Here is a 26039-nt window from a genome sequence, read left to right on the forward strand (position 1 = left end):
CAAACCTGAAGCTAAGAGACAAAAGTCACATGACTAAATCATGACATGAAGCCACGATGCATCTGGCACAATCAGTGGCAGGGAAAGCAGATGTTTTCTTGATTTCTGCATAGATAATTACAAACAAAAACTGAGTTAAATAAGCATAAGTTAAAAAAAATAGATGCAATTAAAGTAATCTATATATAATATGTACGTCAACTGTGTCAATTACTTCTGGTGGCATTTCATAAATCTTTCCCTATTGGTCAGAAATGTTAAGTACCCAGTTAATGTTAAATGAAGCAACAATGTAAAACTGAATATAAGGTTTTGTATAACCACTTTGAGATCAGTCCTCACCATCCAGCTCATTTCTATGACTCTATTCTGCAGTTAATTTTGCCCACTCTCAATCAGTGCTCTTACATTTAATAGACCGTGATTCTCTGCTCTTTACAGAGGAGATCATTTGATTAAAAAGAGTCACCTCAGGTCAGTCCAGTTTTCTCATCATTCATTTCCGGCTGTTTTTAGCTTCATCTTGCGGGTTATTATCCTGGTGGAGGATCCGGCAGAGACAGAGCTCTCTGACACCAGTGGTGATGTTCTGCCGCAGAAAGCCTTGATAATCTTCTAATTTCATTATTTCCTGCACAGTTTCAGGGACTCCTTGTTCCAAGCTCAACAAAGCAGAACCCCAACTCCCCAAAGCGATGATTGTGAAGATGCGTGAAGATAAATTAAAGGTTGGCCTCTTCCGTCACTTCCTTCTCTAACAGAGGAGCTATTGAGGAACAACAGACTTCTGTTTGAATGAATTTAAGAGAAGCCGCAACATCAGCCAGATCTAGGTTCACTGAAGACGTCTAAAATTGTAAAATGATGATGAGCACAAGGTGCCGCCAATAATTTTAACAAACCTCTTTCTCTCAAAGGGCTTCATGCACTTCTTCATTTCACGGAAGCTGTTTTGTCACCCATTCAAACTCGCCAATCTGCTTTGATCGCTCTTATTCATGAGTTACGGTGCAGTGGGAAGCTAACTTGAATCAGAACTTGGAGCTCGTGGGTTTGATACCAAAGTCTGGGAGCTGCACCTCAGGTTCTGACAGCTGTGCAGAAAAAAAGGAAGTGCAGCTGAGAATGAGCTGAAATGAAATCTCCAAATTGTCAAGGGCATAAACTTCAGTCACAGTTTGCATTATTTTCTTAGGTTTACTATCTAATCTGAGAAACCCCCATCCATTTCTTATCTATATCTATTCTCTTTCTTCCATCCAGGGCCACTGGGGTCTGCTGGAGTCCATCCAAGCTGTCTTTGGACTAAATACCGGGCTCCACCTTTGGTAGGTGGCCAGTCTAACACAGAGCCTGAGAGCTTAAATACTGATATAGATACTTTACAAAGACCAACTCTTTGCTCTTTAGAAGCATAGTGTTATTTAGGACCTCCATTGTGCTTTTTTTCATGTGACAAAAAAAGATACACTTGATTATAAAGAAATAATATTCACCCATGCTGGGAGTGATACTGATTAATAATAAGGAAATAAGTTTTTCTTTTTCAAAACAACAGTGAGTTAAGTCTAGTAGAAATTCAGTCGGGATATTTTTGAATTCTGAAGTGATCAAACGTGATTGAAAGTCTTTTTCCCCTTACAATCTCCTTCTAAATTTCAAAAATGATCATGGATCAACTTGTAAATGTGCTGCAGCATTTGATAAGGTTTAAGCATAGCAGATAAAAATGGGAGAAGGTATGAAAGAGCTCTTTGAGTTAGCGATCAGAGGTTGTCGGGTGTATCTGTGCATTTAAATATGAAAGCAATTTCAAGGATATTCTCCAGTGCATGCAACACATTTGGTCTTCAGATCAAAGCTTCTTTATTTTTTGAAAATGAGACGATCATTCACGCTTCATGAATCCCCGACCGTGGTCAAATGCGACCTTAGATGAACCACATCACATGATATGCATTTGCTAGACAAAAGCTAAGCCAAAATCCAGAAGTGTGTGAAAGAAGTAAGTATAACTCACAGTTCAGTAGTTTGAAATGCCACCTCCTGCAGTAAAACCTGAAGTAAGCTTGTCACATTATTTTGATGGAATTTTTTTACCACTGAAGCAAATCAAAGTTGTCCAGAATATACAATATACTCCCTGACATCAATTCAGTTGAAGCCTGTGCCCGCGTCCTCATACAAGCGTGCAGGTTTTAGACAGAGGGTATGCAGCTACACATTGTAAGTGACTGGATTTCCACCTCTTTGGGCAAATGCATGCTGATTTTGGCAAACACTTCTGTCCTCAGGCTGCTACGGTGCTACGCTGTGAATCATTTCTGGTATTGCTGTTAACCAGGCCTCCCTGGAGGAGCAATTCAAGGTATGTTTATGGTAGCCGATATGTTCTGGTACACGAAACCAATGTTTTGGAGTGTGCAGTGATGTGTTTCTGCTCCGTGCCCTCCACCAACACACATGGGAAACTGATGAATCACTGGCTGATGCTACCCAGGAATAGCTATGGATACAAACAAAAAAAAAAAGGTGATTGTGAGCCAGTTTATGGGATGACTGTCGCTTTGAATGCACAGTCATCCCCCCCACGATGTGGTTACAGGTTTGGCAGCTCACCAGGCACTTAGAGCTGTTGTCATGGACGCATTAAGTGAAAAATGTGAGGAAGACCATTACCTTCAGGTATGCAACTGTGTAGTTCTATATTTATAACAAAGGTGTTGCTGGGATGAATATAAAAGTGTTTTCTTCACACAAGCCAATTTCAGTAGACATGCTGCTACAAGGGCTCCTCTGCCAATATCAGAACATGAAACAGTCGGATCTGGACCTGCTACTTATCCACCTGTCTGTCTGTCTTTCTGTGAATCTGTCTGTCTATGTTTTTTGTGCAAATGCAAAAACTGCAATTATTAAATTGCTAACAGCATGCACGGACAGGGAACACTATATTTCCATCCAGCTGCAGAGGCCAACATGTAAAAAGGAGGGAAGGATGGCTGCTTCCCCTCCGTCCTCACTGACGGCGTTAGAAGCGGTGTACTACCAAACGCAGTGAAGGAAACTAGGACAAAGCCGGGGCCAAGCGGAGGACACGGCGGGCAGAGGCGGTTCCCTGAAGGATGTGGCGCAGCCCCCGCCATGTGACATCAGCTCACCGTTCACGCTCGATTAGAAATAAAACCACCAAAATCAGTCAAGTTTAAATAAGCTGTAACTTTTATTGCACATTCCTGTTTGGTCTTGCAATGACCTTTCACCTTTTGAACTTTTAAGACCCCAGTGTGGATCAAACACTCAAGTCATCAGTGGGATGAAGACGCCCCACAGTCACCGGACACAGACCAGATTCCCTTGACGAGTGAGGATTCGAAGCGCAGGGAGCCATTCCAGATTGTGGATCTGCCACGAGGCTTACGTTCAGACTGCGGTGCTGACTGCATTACCTACATCAGTGTACAGAGCAGGACCAATGGGGAAGGGGCAGTAGTGACATCATGGAGGGGGCAAGGAAGTCTTCAAGGGAGTGAGGGGACTTTTCTCATTCCACATTAATGCACTCCCCTAAAAAACTCCTTTATAATCTTAATCCAGCCTTTGCTCCCTGAACCCCCTCCCCCCCGAAATAAAAAGACCTTCCCCTCTTCACATGGATACACAGGCTATCATTCTTAGTAATTTTTTTTTCTTCTTGTTTTCTTGTGACAATACCTGCAACATGCTTCAAATCTTCATTTTGGCAAAACAAAAAACAAGAAAAAACCCACAAATAAATTAAAACACAAACTTTCATATAACACAATGTGACATATTCAGGACGCTCGGAAAGAAAAAGGAAAGTCCGTACAGTACAGGAGTTTAAAAAAAAAAGAAAAGGAAAAAGAAAAAAAAAAGGATGAAAAACTTCAAGAAAAGAGAAGCATCTGCATTTTTGTTTTTTTTTTTCTTGCTTTTCTTGAAAAAAGATATACAGTAGCTAGCTACCAATCACGTTTCACATGCAGATATAATACAACATAATCAGTTCACCCAGTTAGTGTCTGCAAACTACCAGTCTAACCTATGTCACTAAATTATTCTCTTGAAACCAGCACGCGGTCGCCTCGGAGATATTTTGTCTCGGTAATAATTCAATTTACAGTTTTCTCTGCTAACGAGCCAAGAGATCACTACACAATCAACCCTGAAAGGACTCCACTTCAAGGGCACAAACACACTTTCACACATGACCACATACCAGATGGTGTGTTGCTCTCTTTGTCTCTTTTACTGTTTATTTCCCTCCCGTCATTATGGGAGGGTGACATACATATTTGACAGGCATTTGTTATCAACTACGAGTGCAATAAAAGCGTATCGCCACGACGCAGCTTCAGCTCGGCGACTTGAACGCGGGAACACGGCCGGATCTACTGCCGAGAGGGAGCCGAGGAGGCCCCGGCCCCCTCCGACCCCCCCCGGCCCTTCCTCTGCCTCCCCCTCCCTGGTTTTGGAAGGCCATCTCAGCGGGAGGCTCCACGTCTTCCATCCTCCTGCTCTTTTCTAATAACGCTCGGCGAAAATGTCAGATCAATTAGCGGCTTTCCATCTGACATTTAAGCGGCAGATAGAAAAACAAATACGCGAGGAGGCCCGTCGGACTGAACGGACGCAGCGCCAAAGCCGGGAGGCTCGATGGACTGATACTGACGCTGCCGTGGCGGCACAGTTAGTATCAGGCATTTATGAAGTCGCTTTAAAAGGGAGGGTGTAGCAGACAGAGCAAATAATATCTATCCTCAGCCATTTTGCAAGCCACCTGACATTTCCCCGAAGCAGCCGGCAGTGATCAAAAACTCTCGATTCCCTCCCCTCTCTCCCCGTTCTTATTCTCCAGCTCCTCCTTGTCATCAAGTTTCTCTCCTCCCGCAGACATCAATCAGAATGTGAAAGCATCGCCCCTTTCCCATCAGCGCCCGGGCTCATGTGCGGCCGCTGCCGTGGTGGTGTGTGCACGGAGAAGCGTCGTGCAGAAGCCCGGGTGAGGCCGGGAGCACGGCTGAGAGTCAGGAGGGGTTTATTTTCTTTTTTTACTGCCCTTTTACTGCACGTCGTTCCTGACGTGGGTGGCAGAGAGACAGACGCTGGTACGTGCACGCGTGTACAGTAACATCAGTAAGGAGCCGGCGCGGACAGCGCAACAAGGTGGCCAGTCATTTAGCGAAATACAACACTCCCTTTAGGCCGTGGTGTCATTCACAGTAAATCATATTCTTCACTGTTTAAAGGGTTGCTTCCTTTGTTCTCTGTATCTCTCTCACACACACACGCACACACACACACACACACACACACACACACACACGCACACACACACACACACACACACACACACACACACACACACACACACACACACACACACACACACACACACACACACACACACACACACACACTGAGTCCTGGCCTTCAGCTGTACCATCTGGTATCTAAATCATGAGATTTAAGGTCCATTTACACACACACACACACACACACACACACACACACACACACACACACACACACACACTCTAAACATCAGAGTCGACAGAAAAAGAAATAAAGGTGACTGACTTCTATCGTACATGCTCTCTGGATTACGCAACATGTGACTTTTTTTTTTCCTTCTTCTTCTTCTTCTTTAGGAATCAATAACCAACTACGCAACAATGCGGTCTAAATTTAGCCACAAGAGACAAGAGAGAAACAAAGCGAGTTAAAGAAAGAACGAGAGCACAGCTCCATGTAAATTACAATCTTTATGTTGCATTGAACTGTGAGCAGCAGCACAGTCGAAAGAAAGAAGGGAAATGAGGGGGGGATGAGTGGGTATAAACGCCAGCGCACTGCCCGTCTATTAAACATTAACAGCTTCATTTATATGTAAATGACCCCACAGCTACAGAGGAGGAAAGAGAGAGAGAGAGAGATTGCGACGAAGGCTCGGTGCGAGAGGGAGGAAAGGAGCGAGGGACAGACTCAGAGGAGAGGGGGAGAGAGAGAGAAACCAAGCGTCGTCATTCAGTAGTCTTTCACGATGGGTGGAAAAAGTCTGCAGAGTCCAGTCTGTCTGTCTGCACGTGCACGGGTGTGCACGAGCAGGCGGGGGGGGGGGGACAGAAAAAGAAATAAATCCTGGAAAAGCGATGCACACTCCGGCGCGTGTGCACGCCGTGCGCTCAGCTGATGCCTGATGGCGACACACACATGCACACATGCACACTCCTCCCTCGCAGGCCTTTTCCAGGGCGGGGGGGGGGGGGAGACTCCCCAGGCGAGGAGGAAGTGAACCATGAGGCTGTGTTTCTGTCTTTTTCTTCTATGGAGTAGAGTAGAGATGAGAATGACTGCATGTCGAGCTCTACGACTATTTCACACACACACACACACACACACGGAAAGAAACAGAATAAAACTGGGTTGAAACAGCCAGAGGTGAAGAAGAGCAGTTGTGGAGTAGCGTGGTGTGTCGTTTTGCGTGTCAGGGCTAGCTGGGTTCGCACGGCTAGCGCGGGGGGCCGAGGGGCGGCCGGCGGGCGGGCGGGGCGGGCGCGGCGCTCAGCCGTCGGACACGGGCGGGGACACCCAGCCGTACTTCTCGTGGGTCTTCACCAGCGACTTGAAGGTGGCCTCGGCCTCCTTGCGACTGAAAGCTTTCTTGGACTTTCCTGCTTTTCTGCATATGCGGCCCTGCGGGAGACAGAGGCAGAGGAGACGGACGGGGGGGTTAGGAGCATGTGGACGGATAAAAAATGCAGGAGCCACTTTGTCACGTATGCACAGTAATGGACAGTCGGAATGGCCTGCTCGGGTTTTCTGGGATGCTCAGACGACATCCTGCTACTTTAATCGTTTAGAGGAATTACATGAGATCAGTACAACTAGCAATCTTGAGGTAATGACACCATTTAACAAAAACAAACCACTGATTTCACATATTTGGTTGATGGAGGATGATATATGCTGCCGTACGTGGTAAATGGCTGTTTTTTCAGCTGTTATGCAGAAAAGATGAATAATTCTGTTAATTTTGAAGCTACAGAGATATTAGGAGGCTAAATGGAAAACACAACACCAATATTGTTCTTTTTACATCGTTATTTAACACAAAAACATTTTAAAAAGCATTTCCAGCGATAATACTTGATCAATTTCAAGGTCAGAATCTGAAACTCCAGAAAAAAGTGTCTTTGAAACCCAATTTCTATCAAATTTGACTAATTGCTTCCGAACTAGCTGTAACTAACTTCCTGTACCGGCGCAGAAGCTGTTTTCATGTTTGTTTGACCGCCTGTGAGAAGGAAATCGCCAAACTTCAACAGAAATCTCTCAAAATATGAAAAACTAAAGGAAATCTTATTTACATTTGGGCTCAGATCTAAACGTAGGATCCCTGCGGTTGCCGCAGCAACGCAGGATTCTTTTCCCATTTCGCATTTAAAGTCCACATATGTCAAATTTAAAGCAGCGTTTGATAATTATGGGCATTATTGTTTAAAATTGTAGTCATATTAAATTAAAGTTACATGTTAGAAACTGATCAAGACATCTTCACATCTCCTTTCCTACAAACAGCTCACAGGACATTTACCGTGCTCATCCCCGTCTCATTCACGCACCGAAGAGTTAAACGCCCAAAAACCAGCATATGATACATTACTGCTGTCTGATCTGAGACGGCTCCATTCCTCACGATTATCAGCGGCCTTGTCATCTTCACTCTGGTGGCAGACTATCACGTCCTCCCAGATGTGTAAAGATGGAAACGTGGCACTGCGTGATGGAGTTAATGGTGGACGTTCTGCTGCAGGGGAGGTGTGGGGGGACGAGGGGTCTGAATGCAGGCTGACCAACATTAGATCAATGCTTAAAAGCAGGGGAAGAGCTTTTAAGACATCAGGTTTAATCAGAAGTGAAAATACACCCTTCAGTGCGCTGGGCAACGGGGACCTGAGCGACGGCCGGAAGCAGCCAGTGCACTAAATGATGAAAGGCTCGGCAGAATCGGTGCATGCGACGCTTTCTTCCTCGGAAAGCCCGGTCATGTGACTCAGACATTATCACCTGAGCAATACCACGTCCTTCGCTGCCAGGCTAATGCTGCATGTGGGACGAGATGGTGGGAAAAATAGAGAAAAGGTTCTTTCCTGTGATGCTAAAGCTGCTTATTCTGTTATTGTCCTCGGCGGTAAACCCTCTCTAAAGACGACTGCGTAGGAGGCTGAAGAGAAAAAGGCAACAACTGTCTTCGTGCTTCAATAGCAACAACACCGTGAGGCCTGCGAGGCCAGGAAAGCCCAGCCATGACAAAGGCCTGTTTCAAAACAGTGGGACTAGTTGTTTTCATGGATTAAGATCACCGGCTCTTCCCACTGGCCATGCTGCAGTTGTACGCAGCTCATTCTGTTGCTGTCCATTCACCTAATGCTGCGAGACGCCTTACCAGATTTGTTTATACACGCTCTGACCGCTTTGCTCTACCAAGAGCATGTTCATGGCAGGGGAAAAGGAGCATCAAGGCTCTCCACGTGAAGCGATACGACTGAAATTCCCTCAGACGATTTGCTCTTCTGCATCCTCCACTGCACTGCAGGGAAACAGAACTACATCCCCCGATGGGCCTCCCTGCCCTGCCTTCGTGGAGGACAATGCACAACTGGAGTCTTTATAATAAATTGAAGGACCATGGTCCTCGTTTTTGTGTAGGAGGAACAATCTTTCTGTTAATCTCCAAAGGACAGATCTGGCTTTTTTAAGTGTTATCTGTCTGCTGCTTGAGGGAGTTGTTCTTGGACCGATCTGAATCGGATTTCATGCTGAGAGTTAAACGAGAAGACTGAGATGGTTGTCTTTGAAATGTATGAAACTGGGCTCTTTAGCCTTGCGTAAACATGGAAAACAGGCAGAAAAGGCTCGTCTACCCCCCTCCACAATCCACCCACAGTCCACCTGGCATCGCAGGGCTCTCTATTTATCATACTCTATGCCATTTGTTTAAACGTTACCAACAACTAAATGTACACAAAACACATAGTGTTAATATATCAGGAGTCATTTACTAGCTCTGACAAACAAATAGATGTTCAAGTTGTAGAATTTGGTGGAACTACAAGATTTCATTATGTCTGACTAATTAAACCATACATTTAGTGAGACACATAATGTGTATGTTTCTTGTTCAATTTGGGCTTTTATAGACAGTTTTTGATGAAAAACACAACAGTAAGTTGAGTGAGTAGTGCTTTTTTAGATCAGCTATCTTTAGTTTTACCTGGCTTCTTCAGTTTAACTCATTTTGAAGTAGTTGTTTCTTTAAAAAGAGGAAAAGAAAACACAAAAAGAAGATTTCTGTTTGGATAGCATAAAACAGTTTTTTATTTTTTTAAACCTTCATGTTTAATTATTCATGTTTTTTGTCATAATTCATATTTCTGCAGCGCTTGCCTCCGTTTGTCTGGAAAACGTAGGTTTTGGCTCCCGTCTCTTTAAATCCCCGTCCATACAGGTGCTCATTCAGGTCTTGATACTGTATCTGTCAAACAGACCTTCTGCAGCGCATTAAGCATCCAACCAGGAGTGCAGCCGACAGCCGTTCTGCCTTCATCGTCTGTGCTTATTACCTGCAGCGTGCTCATGACTTCACATCTAGGCTGTTTGGTCGTGTTCAAATCAGCGCAGCTCTGTTCGTCCCATTAGTGTGGTTCGTTTAAGCGGCTCAAAGAGCCGTCAGTCAGAAGACGCCCCTCTCTTGGGGTAAAGACTGACGCCTCTTTTCTTCAAATCTGAGACCCAGTTTCTATTTACTCTACTGCTGATTTTCATTTTGATTTGACTCTGGCTTCAAGCAAAAGAAAAGTTACAACTCATTATCACTAACATGATGACTTAATGCCTCCTTATGCAGCGTGAGAAGCTAAAGAAAGTAATTACACCACCTGTCAATCATATATAGTAATAAAAACACACACGTAACCAGGCTTTAATCACGTGTCCGGCTGATTGCAGCTCACATGATTTCTTTAACTTTTCTGTCCAACAACAAGCCAGAGGAGTCTAAATATATATTTGTGGAATATAATAATATATATGATTAGATTAAATAGCATAAGTTATTTCTAATCTACTACATTTCTATCTTTTAGATGAAATCTAGCCCGTCACGAGAAACATTAGTAGCTAAGAAGTTCATGGCCTGTCACCCAAAGTACATTTTCAGACTTGATTTCTGCACTGCAGGGAGATAGGATGTTCTCCACTGGCATCCGTTGGACCACTATGTCCCTTTGTGTGCTTGTGTTTTACGTCAGAAGCGATGCAGATGATAAAAGGGGCTGAGGTGAGAGCGGCGAATGATCTGCAGATTAGGGTTGCAGTTTCCATTCCTGTAGCAGCAGTGTCCTCGTTTCCCAGCGGGGCTTAGAGACGCTAGCCCTGCGTCTCTGACAGACACGCTGGAAAGAGTTAGCCCTACCCCCCCCCCTCCACCCCCCCAGATCATTTAATCTGTTTTTGAAGCGACCCCAGTCACAAATCTCCGTCGCAGTAAGTCATTTAATTTCATAAAGAGTCTGACACATTAAGCCCTTTAAATGAGCTGAAACGAGGCAGAGTAAGGATAATCTAATTGTGGACAGTGAGATGAATTTTGAAGCTGTTTTGAATTGAAATGGGAAGAAACTCCACTTGTTGTCTTGAAAAAAAAAATACAGCATGTGTGACTCACTGTGTGAGTCACTGACACCGGCGTGAGCGCAGGACTGCTGGGGTACTGCTTTCTGTTCCTCTCTTCTGGTAGAAACTGCACCAAAGGGTGGCCGTCCTCCTCTTTTCTCAAACGCTACATCTGCACGTCTCTTCCAGTGTAAAACAGAAGAAGAAACGAGTCTCGGTGCAGCAGACCTGCAGATACCTGCTGGGCCCCTCCGTGCAGCCGGAGGCCTGAACGGAGATTAGCCCGCCTTCCTTCCTTCCTTCCTTCCTTCCTTCCTTCCTTCCTTCCTTCCTTCCTTCCTTCCTTCCTTCCTTCCTTCCTTCCTTCCTTCCTTCCTTCCTTCCTTCCTTCCTTCCTTCCTTCCTTCCTTCCTTCCTTCCTTCCTTCCTTCCTTCTTTCCTTCCTTCCTTCCGGGCTCATTTCCTTCCTTCCTTCCTCCTCCTCCCTCCTTCCTTCTTCCCTTCCTCTTTCCTTCCTTCCTCCTTTCCTTCCTTCCTTCTTCCCTTCCTCTTTCCTTCCTTCCTTCCTTCCTTCCTTCCTTCCTTCCTTCCTTCCTTCCTTCCTTCCTTCCTTCCTTCCTTCCTTCCTTCCTTCCTTCCTTCCTCCTGCTCTCTCCTTCCTTCTTCCCTTCCTCTTTTCTCCCTTCCTTCCTTCTTTCCTTGTTTTCTCCCTTCCTTCCTTCCTTCACGTACGTTGTGCGTGGATTTAACACAGAACCATAATTCAGCTTTACACAAAAACATCATCAACAGGAATTTATTGTTTTTACCGTGAGATGACAAATTCTTATTGTGGGGAATTTTTTATCGTGAACGGTAAAATATCACCCATTCCTACTGTCACCACCTCAAAATGGCAGACTTGGATGGCTATCGTTATGGCAACCGGCCAGTGTTAAAGAGGTGTGATTACCACGGTGATCAATGGCAGACGGGACTGCCGCCTCAGGTGGACACCGTGTTGTCTGTAAACCAATGGCTCGGAGCGTTGTGTCTGATTGGGATTTGATTGGCCCGGCGGCAGACAGCAGCGTCTGCTGCTGCTGCAGCACGTCTGAGACGGGGAGACAAAGACCCCAACCTGAGACCCGCTGTGCGGGGGAAAGCTCCCACATGAGGCTGGTATTTCTGACGAGTGTGACGCAACAAATAAATACACAGAGATGGAAAGAAAAAAACCCGTTCCTGGGAGAGAGAGACGGGGAAGTAACGGTGCGTGTGAGTCTGCTGTGCCGTCTGTTGCAGTGCAGTAAGCGCTCTGGGCATCGCCATGCCGGTGTTTGTCTTTCCCTGGGAAACGCTTGCTCATCGAGAGGGACACACTCGTGTGGAGTGGCTGCTGGGTAATTGTGTGAATGGAAATCACTCAATGGGCAGAGCATGGAAGGCCCCAGTGCATGTTGGGAGGCAGCTCTCAGGCCAATGGGGGGGGGATTGCATAAGGCCGACAAGCAAACAGGGATCGATGCCATGATCAGATCAGGAAACAGAGTCCCATGGGACAGAGCGCTGGGTCATTAAAGGGGAAATATATATATTTTTTAAGGTAGTATTCCTGGCCTATGTTCCACAGCGTGATCTTCTCACGCTCCCAGAGCGCCGGCAGTGTTACGCTACAGTAAAGCAGGTTTTAAGGAGGAATTACAAGTTCTGTTTCCTCTTCGCGGGGTGAATGGGTTTGCGACTCAGTTTGGTCCTTTCCCAAGTCTAAAAATAACAGGGTCATCTCAGTCTGTGTTTAAGACTTTGTGTCTTCATTAGAAGAGCTACTTCTGTAAATAAAAGATGATTCACCACATTATGAGTGACTTTTAAATCCAGCCAGATAATTTCTTTTTCTCTCCGTATTCTGTAGAAACTTTAATGATCTGACACTGAAATTGAGGGAAAACACCAAACAAACAAACACAAAACACAATTAAGCTCAGCCAGATATGATCATTTATCAACAAATTACAGTTTTTTCAACTGACTAAGGTTTTTGTACTTCAGAAAAATGCCTAATAATTGTGATATTAATTTCCCAAGACCGTCACATCTTTAAACTCTTTCTGTGGCTCATTTGGTGTGAATAACAGGATTAACGCGCCCATGATTTAGGATTACTTTGATCAAACTTGGATAGGTGCAGTTTCTCGCAAATACGCCTTAGCCTGTGATCTCTCTGTTTAAAAAACGACTTTAAAATACTTTTTTTTTCTTTATTTAAGCATCCTGAGAGTTTATCCATCTGCTTTTCAACCAAGCCCCCTTGAAATCTGCTTGAAATCTTTTTATTTACTATTTGATGGCAGGAAAACTTAAACTTCAATTGATATTTGGACAACTGAGTGAAATTTCACTCATCATTTCACTCATTCATCTGTTAGATGCGGTCATCTAAGGCAGGTCAGCAGTTTGTTTAAGCAAACATGACAACTATGCAGGATGATTTGCTGTGTTTACTTAAATGGAAAGTAAATGCTTAGTAAAAAAAAAAACCCCAAAACAAACAGTTAGACATCTCTACAGTGCAAAGGGACCAGGGAAGAGCAGGCTCTGGCTAGTATTAAATATACAGGTAGGTCTCAGATCAGTCATCAAATACCCTGAGCTGAGTTTCCCCCGACCAGGTAACCGTATTCTGCCTCCCGCGCCCCACCGGGAAGCCTTTATTGACTGTGACACCGGATTCACAGCACAAGGATGTGTCTCGTTGCCGGAAGTTTGGCATCCGAGCCTGACGGCTGCCTGCGGGGAAGTCACAGCGCCGGAAATATCCGCACACGTCGGCCCGTGTGGCTGTGTTTGTGTCTGTGCTTCCTCACATTCGCAGGTGAAGACACTCTGTTGACTCTCAGCTCCGCGCCGTGTCACCGAACGTATCCTCCCGCACTAAAAATAGGGAGGACGCTTCTAAAGAGGCGCCTCCGCCATTGTCCCGGGGAGCTGGAGGCCAGGATGATTACAGATATACTGTGTACAGAGTTATTTTCATGCATTTATATATAGAGAAAGATCTGATTTCTGCGTCTGTCATCGTGCACGAGAGACAAATGCATCTGCTACGGACGTGGAGCACAGAATATGCAGCTGGTGCAGATGCAGGGCCCAAAACAGACCACCAAAAACCTAAAGAGATGCTCACACACACACACACATACACACACACACACACACAGGAATATTTAATCAATATTGCTTCCATTAGCCAACCGGATGACGGAAGACACTGCACCATAATTAGGGAACGCTGCAGAGCTGCTTGCTCATCTCCTCGAGCAGCAAATCAAGATGACCCCCCCCTAACACACACACACACACACACACACACACACACACACACACACACACACACACACACACACACACACACACACACACACACACACACACACTCTCTCTCACACGCACATTTCCCTTGCTCTCTCTGAAGCCGGTGTAGTTTTTGCGTGACCCCCTTCTCGGTGACAGATGCCTAATGACCACAGATGACTCGGAAATGATGTTCAGTTATATCATCACAAACCACTGAGGGTTGGGGGGGTGAGGGTTTCAGTGACAGCTTTACATAAGGTCTGACACCATGGCATCGTCACACCGCTGATAACAAGAGGCGGAGAGCAAATACAGAGAGATGTGGGTGAAAGGACGGGAAAGCGGAGCTTTTAAAGCGGTTCTTCCTGCCAGTTCTCATTAAACAATTATGGCCTGCTGTGCACGCTGAAAAGCAGCCATTTCTTTTTTTTTTAACAGGGATTGCAGATCTGCTGCTGCAGTGCACTGGGAATGTGATCCTTTTTTTTTTCAAACAAGATTATATAATCCAGACTGTCATCACCGAGTACAACTTGGTGCCTCCTAAGTCTCCATCTACCCTTCTATCCGTCCATCCAACGGCTTTAACCCCCCTCTAAACTGACCAGGAGGACTACAGATGCTCGTTGGAGCATGCAAGGACACTCTCCCATTGGCATGGCAGCAGGTGTTTGTTGTGAAACGCTGCTCGTTTATGGAGGCGGTAAAAGGAGGACACAACACCACTGCAGAGAAGAGCTGGAACGGAGAAGATACCCAGAGTTGCAGCACGTGAAATGGCTGCCATAAAGTCCCAGAAAGATCATTCATATTCACAGCTGTTGCTCTGCTTCCTGCGATTGAAGCATCTCGGCACCTGAGTTTTACAAAATACTGAGCAACACAGAATGATCAGTGTGGGCTGGTTTGCAAAATAAATATTAGCTTGATTTTATTATGTTAAGATCTAATTGTGGTTTTTGGATTAAATTTTAAATTAAACTATTTCAATGCTGCTATCTTAAATCTATTCAAAAATAACTACCAAGATTGAGCTGATCAACCAAATAATGAATAGAGGTTTGTTTGTTTTTTAAACTGAATGAACCTTTTCTAGATGTACAAAGACATTTAGTGGCTCCAGAGCAACACATGAGGCCAGGGCGACCGTTTGTTTCATGCATAAAAATCGGCCCATGCGTAAAATTACGCACGGATACCTGTAGTCCATGGGCCAGAGCCCAAAACTTCACTTGTCAGTACCACTCAAGGTGACAAAATGTACTTATTTTTTTATTTACTTATTTTTGAAAAGATCCATGTCTGTAGATATTTTGGTATGATAACCCTTCCTGAGTGGCAGCTGTATCAGAGTTATCAGCTCATGAAGTTACCCACATCCTTCAGAAAATTACATTTAGATGCTGCTGCATATCCTGGTTTAGACTCACGACAGGAAATCTGTCAATGTTTCACAATATTGTCTTTGGTATCATTTTAAAGGGGACCTTTTTAAGCATTCATTCAAGCTAAGATGTGAATCTTTCTGACCAAATAGAGGTCACTGCAGCTCTTTAAACTATAAACAACACACATTTTTACACAATTCCACCTAAATGATATACTATCTTTTAGCCCTGTGTCACCTATGAACAACAGAGACACAAAATACAAAAACTGGAATACTCACAGGACCACGAGGATTCAGGAAATGTATAATATACCCCATAATATATCATTGTTGCAGGTCATTGTGAGCCTTAAACTAAAAGAGCATCATTAGGCTCCTATGAAACTATAACAACCACGAGGCTGATGTCACAAACTGGTCTTTATCATGCAAATACACAACATAAAGGACACCACAATGAGATAAGGAACCAGCTTAGTTTTATAAACAAGCATCTAAAATGTAATTTTCTGAAGGGGGTGGGTAACTTCATGAGCTGATAACTATGATACAGCTGCCAATCAGGAAGGGTTATCATACCAAAATATAATCTATAGACACGGATCTTTTCAAAAATGATAAGCAAGTTTGGTCACCTTCAGTACTGGAGTTGAGTGGGGATGAGGGGGGATGAGGGGGGATGGCATCCCCCCTGAAATAAAAACGGTCAAAATCTTCCCCCCTGTAAAACTGCCATCCCCTCTTTCCATCCCTTATGTCATTTGATCAATGAATGTGGTTTTACTGCTATTTCAACATTTAGAGTCATCACCAGAAAAATAACACCAGAAAAATAACTTATTTGACCATGTTCACCTGTTTCAAGTAAATTTTCACTTGAAATAAGTAGAAAAATCTGCCAGTGGGATAAGATTTATCTTCTCATTACAAGCAATAAAATCTTGTTCCACATGCAGATTTTTCTACTTATTTCAAGTGAAAATCTACTTGAAACAGGTGAAAATTGTTGTTTTTTCCAGTGATGAGTCTTGTTTTAAGTAGACAGAGAGAGACATTTTAACTAGAAATAGGACAAATATTCTTATTTTGAGTTTTTGCAGTGATCCATTTTACTTATCCTGTGAAGGACAGAATCATATTGATAAGTTCAGAAAACTGTTTTTTAATTGTTGTGTTTTGATGTATTTGATGTAAGCCCAGTGGATATTTAAAGCTTACAGAAGGCTGCATTTAACTGCTGCTATGTCATTCCTGCAGTATTTCTGCAGGTGTTTTGGTCAGTGCTATTATTTGTAATATATTATAATATTTATAATCAGCACAAATTATCTGTCCCCATATGATAAAATCCACCATCCCCCCTGATTTTTTTTTACAACTCGAGTACTGGTCACCTTGATACTGATATCTGGTCTGGCCCCAGGGGCGAAAATCCCGGGGGGGACAGGGGGGACAAGTCCCCCCCATAATGCAGTAGTATTTAGTAGTGATGCACCAAAATGAAAATTTGTGGCCGAAACCGAAAATAATAATAAACAGTAAAATCTCATTACACTTAAAACAAGAGTCATCACCAGAAAAATAACTTGTTATTTGACAATTTTCACCTGTTTCAAGTAAATTTTCACTTGAAATAAGTAGAAAAATCTGCCAGTGCGACAAGATTTATCTTATAAGCAAAACAATCTTGTTCCACTGGCAGATTTTTCTACTTATTTTAAGTGAAAATCTACTTGAAACAAGTGAAAATGGTCAAATCCCAGCCATGCCCTTAAAGAAGGGAAAGAAAAGAATGGCAAAATATTACATCTCCCCCAGGTAGTTATTAGGGCCCGAGCACCTTCAGTGCGAAGGCCCTATTGTATCTGTAGGAATTCTTCGCGTTATTATTAGGGCCCGAGCACCTTCAGTGCGAAGGCCCTATTGTATCTGTAGGAATTATTCTTCTTCTTCTTATTGTTCTGACAAAAGGAAGGCCTTTTTGCCCCCCTAAACGTGCCCAAAAAGTCACCAAATTTTGCATGCAAGTCAGGCCTGGCGAAAAATTTGATATTTAATGGTTTGCATTAATGGGGGTGGCAAAATGGCTCAACAGCGCCCCCTTGAAAACTTTGTGCCTCAAGCCCCACAATGCGGTTTGTCGTACATGCACGAAAATCGGTACACACCTGTATCATGGCGCAACTTAAAGAAAAGTCTCTGGGCGTCATGTCGAGAAACCGAACAGGAAGTCGGCCATTTTGAAATAATCGTGTCATTTTGGCGAAATTTATGCCTTCCTTCGGCAGTTAATACGGCCCGAACCGTAACGTTCCCCCAAGTGTGTTATACATCAAAATGTGCGTCTTCATCCTCCGACACCACGCATTACTTTTCTCTTTCAAAAGCGTTACCGTGGCGACGCTAGACGCCAAAAAGCGCGTCCCCCCTTCATCTGATTGGTTCAGACAGAAAAAACTTTGTGCCTCAAGCCCCATAATACGGTTTGACGTACATGAACGAAAATCGGTACACACCTGTATCATGTCGCAACTAAAAGAAAAGTCTCTTGGAGCCATGGCCGAAACCGAATAGGATGTCGGCCATTTTGAACATTCTGAATTAATCGCGTAATTTTGGAGCAATATATGCCCTTCCTTCGAGAATTAATACGGCCCGAACCGTAACGTGAACCCAGGTGTGTTATACATCAAAATGTTCGTCCCCATCCTGCGACTACACGCATTACTTTTCTCTTTCAAAAGTGTTACAGTGGCAACGCTAGACGCCAACAAGCGCACCCCCCCCTTCATCTGATCGGTCCATATTTGATAGTTCCCCAAAAGGCACCAAATTTTGCATGCAAGGCAGGCCTGGCGATAAATTTGATATTTCATGGTTTGTATTAATGGGCGTGGCAAAATGGCTCAACAGCGCCCCCCGGAAAACTTTGTGCCTCAAGCCCCACAATACGGTTTGATGTACATACACGAAAATCGCTACACACCTGTATCATGTCGCAACTTAAAGAAAAGTCTCTTGGAGCCATGGCCGAATCCGAACAGGATGTCGGCCATTTTGAATAAATTGTGTAATTTTGGCGAAATTTATGCCATTCCTTCGAGAGTTAATTCAGCCCGAACCGTAACGTGCACCCAGGTGTGTTATACATCAAAATGTGCGTCTACATCCTGCGACACCACGCATTACTTTTCTCTTTCAAAAGCGTTACCGTGGCGACGCTAGACGCCAAAAGGCGCGCCCCCCCTTCATGTGATTGGTACATATTTGATAGTTTTCCAAAAGTCACCAAATTTTGCATGTAAGCCAGACTTGGTGATACATTTGATATTTCATGGTTTGCATTAATGGGCGTGGCCTAACGGCTCAACAGCGCCCCCTAGAATACTTTTATCTGCCATAACTTTTGAATGGTTTGACATAGGAAGTCGTGGGTGGTGTCATGGGACTCTGTAATGAGTCCTTAAGCTTCGTTGGCCTTAATTAGCCCCGCCCCTTCTTCTGATTGGTTGTCCCTTTTTTCTGCTATAACTTTTGAATGGTTTGACATAGAGAGTCGTGGGTGGTGTCATTTCTGATATGCTTATGGGGGGCGGTGGCCGTGAGTGCGAGGGCCCGTTCATCGCTGCTTGCAGCTTTAATTATTATTATTATTATTATTTTTCTGACGAAAGGAGGGCCTTTTTGCCCCCCTAAACGTGCCCAAAAAGTCACCAAATTTTGCACGCAAACCAGGCCTGGCGAAAAATTTGATATTTTATGGTTTGCATTAATGGGCGTGGCAAAATGGCTCAACAGCGCCCCCCGGAAAACTTTGTGCCTCAAGCCCCACGATACGGTTTGACCTACATGCACGAAAATCAGTACACACCTGTATCATTGCACAACTTAAAGAAAAGTCTCTTGGAGTCATGCCCGAAACCGAACAGGATGTCGGCCATTTTGAATTAATCGTGTCATTTTGGCGAAATTTATGTCATTCCTTCGGCAGTTAATACGGCCCGAACCGTAACGAGCCCCCATGTGTGTTATACATCAAAATGTGCGTCTCCATCCTCCGACACCACGCATTACTTTTCTCTCTCAAAAGCGTTACCGTGGCGACGCTAGACGCCAAAAAGCGCGCCCACCCATTATCTGATTGGTTCAGACAGAAAAAACTTTGCGCCTCAAGCCCCAGAATACGGTTTGACGTACATAAACGAAAATCGGTACACATCTTTATCATGTCGCTACTTAAAGAAAAGTCTCTTGGCGCCATGGCCTAAACCGAACAGGAAGTCGGCCATTTTGAACATTCTTAATTAATCACGTAATTTTGGAGCAATATATGCCATTCCTTCGAGAATTAATACGGCCCGAACCGTATCGTGAACCCAGATGTGTTATACATCAAAATGTGCGTCTCCATCCTGCGACTACGCGCATTACTTTTCTCTTTCAAAAGTGTTACCGTGGCGACGCTAGACGCCAAAAAGCGCGCCCCCCCTTCATCTGATTGGTCCATATTTGATAGTTTCCCAAAAGTCACCAAATTTTGCATGCAAGCCAGACTTGGTGATAAATGTGATATTTCATGGTTTGCATTAATGGGCGTGGCCTAACGGCTCAACAGCGCCCCCTAGAAAACTTTTCTCTGCCATAACTTTTGAATGGTTTGACATAAGAAGTCGTGGGTGGTGTCATCAGATTCTTTATGGAGTCCTTCATTGGCCTGAATTAGCCCCGCCCCTTCTTCTGATTGGTTGTCCCTTTTTTCTGCTATAACTTTTTAATGGTTTGACATAGGAAGTCGTGGGTGGTGTCAAGGGACTCTGTAATGAGTTCTTAAGCTTCGTTGGCCTGAATTAGCCCCTCCCCTTCTTCTGATTGGTTGTCCATATTTTCTGACTATAACTTTTGAATGGTTTGACATGTTTGAAATATGATGGTAATGTGTCAGCCAACCACAAAAATCTCTGGAATTTTGGTGGAATCATTTATTTTTTGTCCTTGCCCGGTGCAAATGACATAAATAAAGTGCGTGGTTTGGTTGTGAAAAAATAAAAGTAATGTTACGTGAACAATAAATCAAACGCTCCCTTCCATGCAGTGTGTGTGTCTAGGAAGTAAAGACTGGAACATGCTATTCACAAAAGAACAAATAGTGGGGTTTTACTAATATTTATATCTTACAAATATTTTAAAAATTACGAAAAAACTATTCGGGACTCAGATTACATCGCTATGTTGGTATCTCCTAAGCCAGTCAGTCAGAAAATAGGCAAGCTGATTCGTGGCTCAGCGGTAATGTCGCTGTCTTTCGTGTGGGAGATCGTGGGATCGATCCCAGCTCAATGCAAAGATTATTGTCAGCAATTTGTGTTTTTTTTTTACATCAACATGTGCGTCTCCTTCCTGCGACGACGCGCATTACTTTTCTCATTCAAAAGCGTTAACGTGGCAACACTCGACGCCAAAAAGTGCGCCCCCTTCATCTGATTGGTCCATATTTGATAGTTCTCCAAAAGTCACCAAATTTTGCACCAAGCCAGGCCTGGTGATAAATTTGATATTTCATGGTTTGCATGAATGGGCGTGGCCTAATGGCTCAACAGCGCCCCCTAGAATACTTTTTTCTGCTATAACTTTTGAATGGTTTGACATAGAGAGTCGTGGGTGGTGTCATCGGACTCGGTATTGAGTCCTTGACCATAATTGGTGCAAATTAGCCCCGCCCCTTCTTCTGATTGGTTGTCCCGATTTTCTGCTATAACTTTGGAATGGTTTGACATAGAGAGTCGTGGGTGGTGTCATCAGATTCTGTATGGAGTCCTTGACCTTCATTGGCCTGAATTAGCCCCACCCCTTCTTCTGATTGGTTGTCCCTTTTTTCTGCTATAACTTTTGAATGGTTTGACATAGGGAGTCGTGGGTGGTGTCGTTTCTGATATGCTTATGGGGGGCGGTGGCCGTGAGTGCGAGGGCCCGTTCATCGCTGCTTGCAGCTTTAATGTTATAATTGTTACTATCATTTTTTATTTTTATTATTGTAATTTTTTTTCCCTTCTCTTTCCTTTCTGTGTAACTTGAAAAAGACAAAATAAAAAGTATTAAAAAAAAAGAAACAAGTGAAAATTGTTGTTTTTTTCCAGTGATGAGTCTTGTTTTAAGTGTAATGAGATTTTTTTTTTAACTAAAAATGAGACATTTTAACTAGAAATAAGACAAATATTGGTTTTTGCAGTGTATTATGTCAGATGTGCTGTATTATTGCCACCTTCCACCTAATACCATTGTTTTGTATTGCTCTAAGAAAGGTCTTCTGCCTGTTTGCAAGATAGAGTTGAAAATGTCAAAATGCTGTATTAATGGAAGGCTAAAACTTTTATTCCTTGTCCCCCCCTGGATTTATTCTCTAAAATTTTACTGTTTATTGTCCCCCCCAGCTATGAAACGGGATTTTCGCCCCTGTCTGGCCCATGGACTAAATGTGTGTGTGTGTGTCATGGTCAATGATGAAGGAAGTCGACATGATTAATGAAGTGGATGACATATCTGTGCTGTGCTCACCTGTCCTTTGACGAGGCTGGCGGCGAACTGCCTCATGACGGCCTCCACCGTGTAGGCGCTGGACCATCCCCGGGGGGTCAGCAGCTCCATGCAGATGGCCCCTCCGTCCAGCACGTAGCCGTTCTCCAGCCGGGGCGTCAGCACCCGCATGAACGGCGGCGAGAAGGGGAAGTTGTCGGGAAAGGTGACGTTGAGCAGGATGAACTCGGTGCTGGTCTCCTTCATGTCCTGCCACAGCGCCGAGTCCTTGTCCACCTGGTGCAGCTTGACGTTCCAGTCGTACAGGTTGTCCTCCACCAGCTCCACGGTGATGAAGTGGTCCCCTAGTCTCCGGATCTCCTGCAACTCCTTCATGAGCCTGCGCGTCCGCACCTGGGTGCAGTGCTGCCGGTGCGGCGCCGGGATGGAGGATGCGCCGGTGGCCGTGGTGGTCTGCAGCTGCTGCTGCTGCTGCTGCTGCTGCAGCTGCTGCTGCTGCTGCTGCTGAAGCTGCTGCTGCTGCTTCTCCTTCGCATCCTTGCCCTGCTGCTTGTCTCTGCCGGACGGCTTGTTGTCTCTGGCGTGCTGGTCCAGCTTCCTCGCCTTGATCTCCGGGGTGCTCAGGATGTTGGTCTCGTTGGCGGTCTGACAGTGTTTGTTGTGGTTTTTCTGGCTCCCTTTGGTCCCCTTTAACGAGCCCTGGTGGTGCTTCGGGTCCTCCGTGTCTCGGTCGTGCAGGCGGATCAGACCGATTTTCCGCAGTAGGGTGGCCATAATTTTTTTTACAGACTTTATGTTTTCGCCGCTCAAGGGCGAGATTCACCCTTTTTTTCCCGAGCCGGCTCCTTGACCTTTATCGGTGCTTATTATTATTATTATTATTAGTATTAACCTTGTTATACCGCAATCTCCCCCTCCTCCGTTCTCTGCAGCCTCAGGATGAACACAATCCGGAGGGAGCCTTGCTGCTTCCTCCTCACTGCATCGTCTCCACTAAAGGGGAGAAACAAATGCTGGTGTAAGAAAAAAAAAAGCAGACTCGGACATATATATGTACCTAAAGACACAAGAGTTTTACCCATCAGACCAAAGAGGCAGTGCGTTTGTCCCTCTCTCCTAAAGCCCGAATTTTGCGAGTTCTGCGTTAAATCGACGCAGAGGCTACGCCGTAGCCCTCGGCGTATGGCCTGCGTTGGTGTAACGCAGAACCATAAATCCGCCTTTAGAAATGACTACAGCTGTTCGATGATAGGTCGATGCGTTACGCAGAAGCAATTCGGTGATCTACATTTATCATCACAGCGAGCAGAGCTGGACTAAAACGAAAACCAAAGGATGATTAAAAGGCTACAGGAGGGGCGATTATAAAAAAAAAAAAAACACCTTAACGCATTTAAAATTGCCAGTCTAATGAATATTATATAGCCTAATCCTATTAGGGATCGGATCGGACATCACTAATATAGAAAAAAAATGGCTTTATGAAACACAAATGTCAACACAGCATTTATCTTAATTTGGATCATGCAGTAAAAAAGCTGGCTGTAACGAAATGCGTAAGATCCAAGCAGTCGGTCCGACATTTACCCGAAACCGGTGACGTCTCAATAAGATCAATACGTCTGAGAAACACTGTCACCGTTTTAAGCCTGCTCTGAGCGCACTAAGCAGCTCTTCCATTGCGCGTGTCTTGCCGTGTATACGGGCAGATTCAGCGGTCCAGGGTCCGACACAAGCCCCCGTCTTACCCAGTAGGCTGCACGTCCGTGTGGTGCGCCGTTCTGCAGGGATCCGGCCGTGCGTAAAGGCGAGACTGCAGGCTCCCAGCATCCACAGCAGCTGCCGGGGGAGAACTGCAGAGACCAGCCGCGGTGTGTGCGCGCAGCTGCAGCAGCTCCTGCTTCAATGCAGCCGAGGACGACCAGCCCCCAGTATATCCTTCTCCTCAGCCGATCTGTCCTTGTGCGTACGGCGCCAGATTTCAAAATAAAAGCACCGAAATCCTGTTTTTTTTTTCATGTCATGGTTGGTTTAATTTAAAGGGGACCTATTATGGCATCTAATACCTATTTTAAACAGGCATTGAATGTCTTAAAAACAAGCTTTTGATTGTTTTTGCTAAATAAATGAGAAATTCAGCCTTTGAGCCATGTCTTTATATATGCTGGATTCTGAGTGGGCGGGGAGGCTATGATAATGAGGCACTGTGCTGATTGGCTGCCTGAATGACGCGATACACCGCTAAGAAAAAAATGGCGGAAGCTCCGGCCGGCTGCATGCTATGCGAGCAAGCGTCAGCGACAAAATCAATTCCATTGCTTTATTTTCTATTGGACTGTCCTAACTGGCCGCAGCGCCGCAGCGCGCCGTTTTGACCTGAACATTTGTCGGACGCCCTGCTTCTATTTTCTTCCTGTCGCTCGCGTTGAAAGCCGGTTGAAAGCGCTGTAGGAAACGGTCACGGATGGGGAACGGCTGATCCAGTTAGTTGAAATGAGAAGTTATCTTTATGATACCTCCTCATTTCACTACAAAAACCTCAATAAAGTGGCAGCTGGCTGGAGGGAGATGGACAGAGAGTGTCCGATGTCACGCAGTGCAACGCGATAGTCGGACACTCGCATGCAGTTACACGGTTTTATAGTTCTGGGGGTGGTTTGCATTTTGGTTACGTAATGAAAGGGAGGAGAATCTGAACGGCTCGTAGAAGCCACGTCACACTGGATGGCTCATCCGGGCGGCTGTACAGACACTCCAGAATTTGTTTGCTTTCCTCCTTCTCTGAGTTGGCAGGCTGAGTGGAGACCACTTTATATATGTTAAAGCAAGAGAAAACGTGTTTTTCATAATCGGTCCCCTTTAACTTGGATGTCGGAAATAGAAATGACATCACAACTAAAGTTCGTTAGTTTCTGTTTATTTCGAACATGTATAAAAAACAAGAAAAAAGATAAGAAAACAAATCCAGGTGGGCATTCCACCAGATAAAGAAAAAACAACAACATCAAAACACATAGTTACATGTTCGAAAAGGACTTCCCTGCTGGTTCCCATCTGCCCTGCTCGTCTGCACCTGTGTCTCGTCCATCCTTCTGTGTATCGTGTCTATCCCTTGCTCCCTGCTGGTCTGCACTGTTCCTTCCTCCATGTTTCAAGTCTGGTTTTTGGATTTTGACAGGTTCATGTTTTGGTTTGTTTTGTATCCTGCTAAGCAGCACTTTTTCTTTTGTTTGATTCAAAATAAATCACTATTTTTGGAACTCCTGCATCCTGGTTTCCTGCGTCTGGGACATCCTATCCTCTACATCCTTGACAATAGCTGTAGGCTACCTGCTGAACATTATCAGGTGCAGCTGAAGCTTTTCCAAGTCTCAGTTATGTGTTCTTGCACCAACCATTTTATTGAGGATGTGTCCAGTGGAGACCTGTAGACTTGAGATGGCAAAGTATCTTGGAAAGCATGTAGCATCAACTAGCAGAAGTAATAGCGGCAGAGAAAGGAGTAAAAAAAATTGCCTTTTTCTTTAACAGAATATGGTTTTAAGATGTTTTTGTGAGACAATGTAGTTGATCTTACTTTATATTTGGGGTTTTGTTATCAAGATGGAAAATGCTTTAAAATGTCCTTATTTTCGAAGATGTTTCTTTTTATTTCCACTGAACTTTATTTATAACACGCTCATGTACGAAAGAATAAAGCTTGTTAAATCTCTTCATATTAAGTAACGGTTATGAACATCTTAGCCTGCTAGCTAAGCTGTGATGTCATCAAGTATGTGTATGTGTCCCTCTGTGTTTGAAGCACAGCGTCAGTCAGGACGCTCTGGTGCTGCTGCTGATGCTGAAGCAGCCGCGGTGCAGGACCGTAGAGTGACTGAGGACAGAACAAATGAGTGCCGGGCCACTCTACGGAGCCCCTAAAGGGACTCAGATTTTTTTTTAATATACTGTATAATGAGTTTTACGCATGCGTGAAACCTTTACGCGCGCGCGTAAGCCTAAATTATGGTTCTGCGTTAAAACGACGCAGAGCCTACACCATAGGGTACGCGGCGAAGCGCACCTACGCCGTAGGCTCTGCGTT

The 26039-nt window shown here is 44.6% G+C and overlaps 1 protein-coding gene across 1 annotated transcript; it reads right to left on the reverse strand.

The window, feature by feature from the left end:
• Positions 1–5099: 5099 nt before the first annotated feature.
• ube2ql1 (ubiquitin-conjugating enzyme E2Q family-like 1) lies at positions 5100–23861 on the reverse strand. Its single transcript, XM_061741057.1, has 3 exons — positions 23704–23861; positions 21977–22948; positions 5100–6717 (listed from the first exon to the last, which is right to left on the reverse strand). The coding sequence occupies exons 2-3, from the start codon at positions 22727–22729 to the stop codon at positions 6586–6588; spliced, it is 885 nt and encodes a 294-aa protein (XP_061597041.1). The 5' UTR covers positions 22730–22948; positions 23704–23861; the 3' UTR covers positions 5100–6585.
• Positions 23862–26039: the final 2178 nt, after the last annotated feature.

This window comes from Cololabis saira, chromosome 15 (assembly GCF_033807715.1).
Source record: "Cololabis saira isolate AMF1-May2022 chromosome 15, fColSai1.1, whole genome shotgun sequence".
Lineage (NCBI taxonomy): Eukaryota > Metazoa > Chordata > Actinopteri > Beloniformes > Belonidae > Cololabis > Cololabis saira.

What these genes read in the sequence shown, in the direction of transcription:
- ube2ql1 (XM_061741057.1), bottom strand. Translation starts at nt 22,729, where the DNA reads ATGGCCACCCTACTGCGGAAAATCGGTCTGATCCGCCTGCACGACCGA. An exon ending in CCAGCCTCGTCAAAGGACAG is followed by an intron (nt 6,718 to 21,976) that starts GTGAGCACAGCA and finishes TGTCTCCCGCAG; the next exon opens with GGCCGCATATGCAGAAAAGC.